We start from the raw sequence: 10,650 nt of genomic DNA on the forward strand, positions 1-10,650 counted from the left end.
TGGAATTATATACATAACAAAAAAGTGTGAAACAACTGAAAATATGTCATATTCTAGGTTCTTCAAAGTAGCCACCTTTTGCTTTGATTACTGCTTTGCACACTCTTGGCATTCTCTTGATGAGCTTAATAAAATGGGAATGGTTGGTAATATTAACTTCCTGTTTGTGGCACATTAGTATATGTGAGGGGGGAAACTTTTCAAGATGGGTGGTGACCATGGCAGCCATTTGGAAGTCGGCCATTTTGAATCCAACTTTTGTTTTTTCAATAGGAAGAGGGTCATGTGACACATCAAACTTATTGGGAATTTCACAAGAAAAACAATGGTGTGGTTTTGGTTTTAACGTAACTTTATTCTTTCATGAGTTATTTTTTTTAAGTTTCTGACCAGTTATAAAATATGTTCAATGTGCTGCCCATTGTGTTGGATTGTCAATGCAACCCTCTTCTCCCACTCTTCACACACTGATAGCAACACCGCAGGAGAAATGCTAGCACAGGCTTCCAGTATCCGTAGTTTCAGGTGCTGCACATCTCGTATCTTCACAGCATATGCACGAGATGTGCAGCACCTGAAACTACGGATACTGGAAGCCTGTGCTAGAATTTCTCCTCTGGTGTTGCTATCAGTGTGTGAAGAGTGGGAGAAGAGGGTTGCATTGACAATCCAACACAATGGGCAGCACACCATTGTTTTTCTTGTGAAATTCCCAATAAGTTTATTGTGTCACATGACCCTCTTCCTATTGAAAAAACAAAAGTTGGATTCAAAATATCCGACTTCAAAATGGCCGCCATGGTCACCACCCATCTTGAAAAGTTTCCCCCCTCACATATACTAATGTGCCACAAACAAAGTTAATATCACCAACCATTCCCATTTTATTAAGGTGTATCCATATAAATGGCCCACCCTGTATAATGGCCAATAGTTAGGTATACGAAATACACCATATTTAGCTCATATTGTCAAAAGGACATCTCACCTTGCAAGAAACGTTTGATTGAATCCCTGTGACGTGAAATGTAACTGGCTCTTGGTTTGTGATAGGAGCAGGCTTCCTGGGTGTGCCAGTGTGATGACAACATGGTGCAGAGACTAGAAACAGACTTCAAAATGACTCTTCAGCAGCAAAGCACTTTGGAGCAGTGGGCTGCCTGGCTCGACAATGTGGTGACGCAAGCACTGAAACCATATGAAGGAAGGCCCAGCTTTCCTAAGGCAGCTCGCCAGTTTTTGCTTAAATGGTCATTTTACAGGTAATGTTGGCATGATGTGTTTTAGGGCTCATTCACACTTACCACGTCATAGCATGGTTTTACCCTTGTGTATTTTAAGACCTATTGGGCATGCATCATAGAAAGTGGTTATGGAAAAACCTTTCTAAATTACTAAGGAATGTTTAATACCTCTCCTTTTCCAGTGTTGTTTTGCATTTTTAATGATATTTGCATGTAATGTTATGTTTGCACTGAATGATAGTTCTTATTAAATTAAGTAACAGCATCTGATCACAGTAGAGACCTTCTGTGCCTCTGTGTCCTCTTTTACTGTTCCCCTTATGGTCCCAATTTTTTTATTTTCTTTCCTTCTATTTCTGTAGTCTTCCTTTTTGCTTTTATACTGATTATTACTGCCCATTTTTATTGTTAATTGTGTCTAATAAGGCCCCCCTACGGACTATTGTGGGAACTGTGTAATCTGAGGCTCTATATTTATTTGACCTGCTCTAATGGGGGCTTTTTCCCCACACATGTATCTCTCTATTATTATTATTCCACGTAGTATTGTGCTTGTTGTGGGCAGTGCATTATCTGTCAGATCACATGTTCATTGTCTACTTGTCTAATCCCGTTCAGTATTTTATTCTTGAAATTTTATAAAAATAAGATTTAAAAAAAATAAGCAATACTATAATCACACTGTGTTCTCCTGATTAAACCCCCGGTGATGAATTTGAAGTAAGTGTTCAGAATCCCTGTTCCACCAGTCGGCCTCTAATTTCTTGCTTATATGACATTTTGCACTGATGTAAAAATGAATTGTTATTATTAATAATACGTAGAAATGATTGGAAAAAGCAATCTTACCTTACTATTTGACAGTCTGCAGCATGTTCTGTATGTTCCTCAAACAAACAGCCTTGTAGAAATCCCTCTGATCACTTCCATATTTGGCGGGCAGCATATAGACTGGCCCACTAGAGTACCGGAGGATTCTCTGGTTAGCCCAGGCTCTGATACCATAGTGTACCCCCAAAGGTCCAGTAGAAAACAAACATTTGGAGCTGCCTTTGGAGACAATAAATTGCCACTAGGCCTCAAATCCTATTAGACTTTATTGATGACATAGGGGTTGGGCTCTAAGATTAATTTCCTCTGGTGGACCCAAAGAACCCTAGTCAGACCCTGTTGATTGGTGACTAATTTCACTAATGGGGTAGAAATATAGCAGTGGGGCTTAATGATCTTTGAGTCCTACTTCAGAAAAGGCAGTGGGGAGGCTGCTGCTCCAGCCAGTTGACTTACAGCCAGACATGCGATAGAGAGGAGGAGGAGGTCATGGTGAATCTCCTGGGCAGAGAGGTGGCCTGAGCAGAGACCCTACAGGGAAATTTCTCGGTGGGCCAATGCCAGGTGGCCGCCCAAGCCCTCCTCACAGTTGCTGCTCAGAAACAAATGATCCTCTCAGCATTAATTAATGCTCGGACCATCAGGTACTTGTGCTTCTCGCCAGTCGCCGCAGGTGCCCTCCTGAATTCAACTGTATTGCAGTCCTCGGGAGGATGACACCATTAAATACTGCCGCAGTAGTGGCAGTATCTTGTGCTGGGCGGTATTTTGGTTGTGCTGGGCTTTGGTATTTGGTTCTGCTGGGGTGGTATTTTGTGCTGCACTATGGTATTGCTGACCCTGCCTATTTCTATTGTCCCTGCCTACTTCTGTTGCCCTGCCTTCTGTTAATTTGTTCCCGTTGACAACATAGGGGTTACTTTATTTTTTTTTCCACAGCCACTTTAAATTTCTAGTCCGTCCCCGCTTCTGGGACACAGAAGATTTCTTTATATATTTCTAAGTTTTAATCTTAATATGAGATATAATAGGTTTAAGATAACAGAGAAGATGAATGTGGAAGTCCTGAGCTGTTTTTGATTTTTAACCCTGTATTAAGTTTTGGTCTCACTAGCCTACTACTGCAAACAAAGCCTCTACAACATAATGTCTGACCCATTATAATACAATAGGATACATTTGCATCTGCTGGACAACAGATCACAATAGATTTGTCCTGTTCATTATAGATCCTGTAAATTGGAACCTATGATGTCACTGAAAATAAATCTTTATCTTTATAGAAATGCATTTTATATTCCATGGAAGAAGCATAGAGGCAGCATCATGTTCCTTAACAACTTCTCCACTTGCTCAAGTCAAAATTACATTGTTCTCCATCGTTCTGCACTCAATACCTCATAAAGACTAGGGAGGTCATTTATCAAACAGAAATATGCCTAAATTAGGTGTATTTCTGGCGCAGATTGCTAGCCAAAGTTTCTTTGCGCACAATCTGCGACTACTCCCCACTCATGCTAAGTTTAAAAAAGTGGGCCCGTCTCATTCATCATGTCAAACGCCTGGTTTAATGATCGAAATGTAAGACTGCAAGGAAGCTGTCTTACAGCACCTCTTCACCGCCATGTGTATATATAGGGCATATTAAGACCGGCATATTAAACGCCAGTCTTAATAAATGTGCCCCTAAGTGAAAACATGTTCAAAATGAATGTTCAGAATTTTTGCTAATTTATTAAAAAGGGAAAACTAAAATATTGCATTGACAAAAGTATTCAGACCCTTTACTCAGCAATTAGTTGAGGCAGTGATTACCGGTTCCAATCTTCCTGGGTATTATGCCACAAGGTTTACAAACCTGATTTGGGGGATTTTCTGCCATTCTTCTCTGCAGATCCTCTCAAGCTCTGTCAGTTTGAATAGGGACCGTCAGTGGACAACCATTTTAAGGTCTTTCCATGGATGATCAGTTCGTTTCAAGTCAGGGCTCTAACTGAGTCAGGACATTCACAGAGCTGTCCCTAAGTCAGTCCTGTGTTGTCTTTGCTGTGTGCTTAGGGTCGTTGTCTTGTTGGAAGGTGAACTTTAAGCCCAGTCTGAGAACCAGAGCACTGTGGATCAGGTTTCCATTAAGAATATCTCTGTACTTTGCTTTCTCTCAACTGTGACCAGTCTCCCTTTACCAGCCACTGAAAAACACCCCTTCAGCATGATGCTGCCACCACCATGCTCCACTGTATTGATGGTATTGGGCAGGTGATGAACAGTGCCTGGTTTCCTCCAGGCATAACACTTAGAATTGAGGCCAGAAAGTTCAATCTTGGTTTCATCAGACTAGAGAATCCTCTTTCTTACAGTCTTAGAGTCCCCTATGTTCTTTTTTTTTTAAACTTCAGTTGAGTTTTCATATCCGTTTTACTGATTAGAGACCTCTTTTAGTCTACTATACCATAATGCCCAGATTGGTGGAATGCTGCAGTGATGGTCTGGAAGTTTCTCTTATCCGCGCCCAGGATCTTTGGAGCTCAACCAGAGTGGTCTTTGGGTTCTAGGTCACATGTGTTATTAAGGCCTTTCTCCCCTGATTACTTAGTTTGGTGGGGTCAGCTCTACAAAGATTCTTGGTTATTCCAAATGTCTTCCCTTTAAGAATTATGAAGGCCACAGTGCTCTTGAGAACTTTCAGTGCAGCAGAATTTTTTTGTAACTTCTCCAGATCTGTTACTCCACACAATCCTGCCTCTGAGCTCTACAGGAAGTTCTTTCCTTCTCATGGTTTGGTTTTTGCCGTGACAGAATTGTGTCTTTCAAAATCATGTCCAATAGACTGAATTTACCACAGGTGGACTCCAGTTAATCTGTCTGCCTGTCCATCCGTCTGTCTATTTGTCTATCTGCCTAGCTTATATTAGAGAATTGTTTGTAATATTTCCAATTTTGATATTTCTTGACATTTTTATCCAATCACTTAAAGCAATTTGTTTCTCAAACAGTTCCATGGTTATACGTGACTTAACCCTGCGCAGTGCTGCTAGCTTTGGCTCTTTCCATCTGATTCGTCTTCTCTACGATGAGTACATGTTTTATTTAGTTGAGCACAGAGTTGCTCAGGCAACTGGTGAATCCCCAATAGCCGTCATGGGAGAGGTGAGTTTATTACCATATGTTTTAAAATAAATTATTAGAAAAACTCATCATGCATACCAAACAGTTTTTTCAGCATACATGTATTTTCCTGTTAGCTCTGAGCAGAAATAACAGTAATCTGTAGTTGAGGAAACGGGTACTGAAAATTAAGTATAATGGGATATAAAGGGGAGTTATGAAACTTTACTGTAATCAAAGTCTATTGGGAAATGATAATGGCATTCCATAAAGAAGTTCTTCCATCTTATTGTTAGAAAAAGCTGATTAATATTCTTGCTCAATAAGCACAATGCCAATCAAGCTTTGACTTTCTCTATCCCTTAATAACATACTTTATTTGGAGAAATGTTAACACATATCCGCTTATTCAATTTAAGTACCTTAGATCTTTGTGGAGGCTGAACAATAAAATGGCACTATCAATACATGGATGAAAGTTTTACATAGTTTTCTGCTCCTTTTTATAATATTGCTGAATAGAAATGTAACTTGTTTAAAGTTTTTCCCTTTATGTATCATATCTATTATTAAAGTATAGTTGTATTCTTAACATTTCTGTGTTACTTTGGTTTTAATGGTGCTAGAAAATGGAATTATTAGAACAGAGTGTCAAGGTAGTAGAAATGAAGAAAGAATTTTATTCTTTTTAAATTCAACTTCAGCAACACCCAAAAGCAAGATAGTGTAGAGCAGGATTAATAGCCTTTTCTGTGTAAGGGTACTTTCACACTTGCGGCAGAGGATTCCAGCAGGCAGTTCTGTCGCCGGCAATCTGGACGCAAACGGATGCATTTGTGAGACTGGTCCGGATGTGGAGCCATCTAAAAAATACATTGCAATACCGGATCCGTCTCTCTGGTGTCATCCAGAAAAACGCATCCGGTATAAATGTTTTTAGCATTTTTAAAGGTCTACACATGCGCAGACCGGAAAGCCGGATCTGTTTTGCCGGAACACTCAATGCCGGATCCGGCGCTAATACATTTCCAGCAAGTGATCAGTATTTTGGGCCGGAGAGAAAACTGCAGCATGCAGCGGTATTTTCTCTGTCCAAAAAACGTAAGAGGGACTGAACGCAGAATGCATTAGGACGAAACTGATCAGTTTTTTTCCAGTATTGAGCCCCGAGGACGGAACCCAATACCGGAAAACTTTAACGCAAGTGTGAAAGTACCCTAAATGTCACTGACAATTGTAGATAACTGTCAGTCACTGATAGTTGTACTCAGGGGAGGTGTTATCAATGATTGATAGCATTCTGTGTGTGTGTATATATAGATATCTGTCAGTCACTGATAGTTGTACTCAGGGGAGGTGTTATCAATGATTGATAGCATTCTGTGTGTGTGTATATATAGATATCTGTCAGTCACTGATAGTTGTACTCAGGGGAGGTGTTAGCAATGATTGATAGCATTCTGTGTGTGTGTATATATAGATAGCTGTCAGTCACTGGTGCGTTTTCCTAAATCTTTTCCCACAAAACTATATATCAGTCTGTTCAGCCACTCCTGCCCTATAACATATTGCCTGCAGATTGCACTGCATTTTGTGGTGACAGGTCCAATAAAAATTAAAAATTGTGAGGCAGGATAAATTAAAATAGCGATTTTAGCATTGTTCTTTATGTTTTTAAAGTCTTTACCATGTGGAATAAATAACAAATTAGTTTTATAGTACAGGTTGCTATGGATGCAACTATACCAAATGTTTAGTTTTATTGGTTTGGTGTTACTTTTTATTACACCTAAAACATTTTTTTTACTATATTTATTAGGTCAACATGTGATATACTGCACTACTTATGCAGTGCATTATACCTGTGTTTCATTTATAATACAGCCAACTAGGCTTCCATACTTGGCAGACCCAGAGGTAGTCCTTAGGTATAGATCTTGGCATCTAACAACCAGTATCAAAGCCATCTCCAAATCCAGCCGTTTTAACTGTATATTACAGTCGACTCTCACAGAAGGTGGCATGGTCAATAGACTGCATTATGTAATAGAATGACATGGGGCAGAATGGAGTTAAAGAGTGGTTAAAATATCGCTTTGGGCAAAACCGACACACCATCCTCATGCACCTCCCTCCTCAGGCCTATCACAGGTTTAATGCAGTTTTGCCTGGATTGCATGCGGCCACCGTTAGTGCACCTCTGGTTTGGTAGGTTATATGGAGGTAACTAAACAGCTTGAGTTTAGATACCAATTACTGTAGTTTTCAAGATGATTGAGATTCAACCTGTTTGTTTTGAATTCTTGCAGTTTGGTGATATAAATGACACGTCTCCTGGAAATATGGAAAAAGGTAATCTGCTTTCAAACATCTAGCATGTCTTCTGTCTGTTAGTAGACTTTTCTTCAGATTGCTAACCAGTCTTTATGAGGAGCTCTTTCAAGAGATCTGTAACACTCTGCATGTTTAGTCCCATTCAGATTTATGTTTCTGGCTTAAAATAGAAACCATGATGCTTGACTTATTAAACTGCTACTATAATACTTGATGAATATCAATATAACTGAGACTTATTGTATACAGAACTAACTATGATACATGTAAAAATGTTACTTATAGATATTGTTGACAATACAACTTACTTGTTTTTATTGTTCTAGTATACATATATGCAAGATATGTTTTCTTTATCAATGATGAAAACACCAATAAAAATTACTTTGATCTAAACTGCTACTATACCAATACAGAAAAATCCAGACAGGAGCACTTGCAGGATAAAATGGACCACTGCTTATAATGTCTGATGCATCAGTGACATCCATGATCTACCATTCATGAAAAACTTCTAGGTTTTTCCTGAGTGATGGCTCTCTAGCTTTATACTTTCAATATATTAAAATGTAAAAAAAAGGTTACTAATTAGAAAAAGAGAAGCAAAAAAAGTAAGCAAGGGCCATTGTTAGTTCCAGGAAGAAATGGGAGGTAGCAGAACGATGTTCTTTTTAGTCCACACTGAGTTTACAAAGGTCGTAAAAGATGATATAGCTGTTAGCAAGCAGATATACTGGCCAGTAAAAGAGACAAGGTGGGATCGGTGGTAGAGTGGTAGTTTTTTTTAACATCGATTGACATTATTTCTATTATGTCCAACTCCTATAACTCTGCCAATAAGCTGTTTAAAAGGTAGGCGTTGCTTGTAAGAGCGCTGCTTCCTCTTCATGAGTAATTATACTGCGCTGCCGAGACTTCTAAGACGATGCACAGTGTAACATGTGACTCAAACACCTGATTGGTGGGGGTGGCAGGAGTCAGACGCCCATCGATCAGATATTGATGACCTATCCTGAGGATAAGTCATCAATATGTACTGGCTACACAATCCCTTTAATGAGCTGAGCAAGACCAAAAGTATAAAAGAGGAAAGGATAGATTAAAGGACAGTTTTAAAGGGAACCTGTCACCGGGATTTTGTGTATAGAGCTGAGGACATGGGTTGCTAGATGGCCGCTGGCACATCCGCAATAACCAGTCCTCATAGCTCTGTGTGCTTTTATTATGTATCAAATCGTTTTTTATACACATGCAAATTAACCTGAGATGAGTCAGAGCTTGAAAATATGACTTCTCTGGTCACACAAATAAGATATGACTCTGTTATGTTAATTTGCATATGTATCAAATTGTTTTTTTCACACAATAAAAGCACACAGAGCTATGGGGACTAAGTATTGCGGACGTGCTAGCGGCCATCTAGCAGCCCATGTCCTCAGCTCTATACACAAAATCCAGGTGACAGGTTCCCTTTAAGGAACAGAGCAATATATAGTGGTCCTTAGATTTTGCATTCAGAAAATCATCAGAAATGTGTAAACAGATTCATGGATGGAAGACATCTTGTTAAAATGATGATACCTAAAACATAGTGAACTTGTCTCTAAAGAATAAAATAGTGTCAATTCTCACTGTATATGTATATTTTTATGTGGTGCACTTACATTTTCTAAAAAAAGGAAACCATTTTTAGAATATCTCGATTTAACAGAACCTTAAAAAAGCAACAAATCACAACAAACTGCATGATATTTAGATCTGATAGTTGTGGCACATCTCATCTACTCTCTTTGTCCCTATGTGAACCCTAACCTTTCTCCTATCTGTCCATTATACTGGCCATTTATGTTGTACTTTTTCTTTTTACCATCGTAAAGTTTCCTTTAGGCCATGTGCACGTAACAAGAAGTGATTTTTGATGTTTAAATACACATTTGAAGATTGCATTTATTACATGTGCAGATGATTAGTCTTTTCTGTTTCTTACACTCTCCCCCTTTCTCTTTGTGCTAGTTTCATGGTTGTTTGTTTGTGCAGATGAAGGCAGTGATGTGGAGAGTGAGATGGACGAGGAACTTGATGATTCTGGAGAGCCCCCAGCCAAAAGGGAGAAGACAGAGTTGGGTCAAGCGTTCCAGGTGGGCTGCATGCAGCCATCGCTGGAGGGTAGTGTTCAGCAGAGCCTGGTTTTGAACCAAATACACAGCGAGCACATTGTCACAAGCACTCAAACCATCAGGCAGTGCAGTGCCACCGGGAATACCTACACTGCAGTCTAGTGAATATAAAAAGCTTTCAAAACAGAAGTGTATAAATATATGTATGTTGGGCTTGAAATTACAGCAGTAGAAAAGAATATGCCTAAAGACCGACTGTTGTCAAATTTTCCTATTGTGACCTTAACTATTTTGTCAACCTTAACCCAAGCACAGCTTCATTGCCCTTTCACGGTGTACAATATTGTTTTTGCTTGGTTTTAATATTGCATTTTAAGACTTTTTTCATAAGGTCATTCTACCATGATCCTTAGTTTCTTACTGTCACTGGAATTGTTTCTTATTGTTTTTTTCTTTTTTTTTTCCTTGTTTTTATATATCTTTTATTGCTGGGTTTATTGTACTTATTAGTTGCACTGTTGATCACTTACACTGGAGAAAGAAGGTGCAGCGTATACATGACATATATGTGGGAAAGACCCTGTATCTTTGTAAAATAAGATATTTATATGTACTGTATGATGATAAATGTTTTGGCTGTTGTTCTGTTGTACAAAGGAGAATTCAAGCTTCATCTTTTGCGTCCTACAAAAGTCTGCATGAACCGGTGTGGTACGCTAAAGTTACAATATGAGTGAAAAGTAGGCTTTTGTCTAACAGTAAACAACGCAAACAAGTTCCGTTAATCGTATCCATCCTGTTGATAATGACATTTGTAAACTCTGGATTTCACGTAGCCGAAGTGCATTCTTAGATGCTCTGAAACATCAGCATTTTTGAGGATTTTGAAGCGGATACTCGGCTCCTCCATTGGGATACTACTGATATTGCATTGTGTCTCACTGCACAAATGCTGTATGCCCTTGAGCATATCTGCTACTAGATGGTATGAAACAGAACAGAAAAGGACACACAGTGAT

General features: G+C 39.1%; 1 protein-coding gene across 1 annotated transcript in view; it reads left to right on the forward strand.

The window, feature by feature from the left end:
• LOC122927811 (transcription factor RFX3-like) overlaps positions 1 to 9,966 on the forward strand; it is a 57,463-nt gene extending 47,497 nt beyond the window's left edge. The window contains exons 11-14 of the mRNA XM_044280037.1: positions 1,054 to 1,262; positions 5,069 to 5,222; positions 7,490 to 7,532; positions 9,552 to 9,966. Of these exons, the coding sequence (XP_044135972.1) occupies positions 1,054 to 1,262; positions 5,069 to 5,222; positions 7,490 to 7,532; positions 9,552 to 9,793 (648 nt within the window). The 3' untranslated portion in view covers positions 9,794 to 9,966. The remainder of the gene's footprint in view (positions 1 to 1,053; positions 1,263 to 5,068; positions 5,223 to 7,489; positions 7,533 to 9,551) is intronic.
• The last annotated feature ends 684 nt before the right edge of the window (positions 9,967 to 10,650 follow it).

This window comes from Bufo gargarizans, chromosome 1, assembly GCF_014858855.1.
Source record: "Bufo gargarizans isolate SCDJY-AF-19 chromosome 1, ASM1485885v1, whole genome shotgun sequence".
Taxonomy (NCBI): Eukaryota; Metazoa; Chordata; class Amphibia; order Anura; family Bufonidae; genus Bufo; species Bufo gargarizans.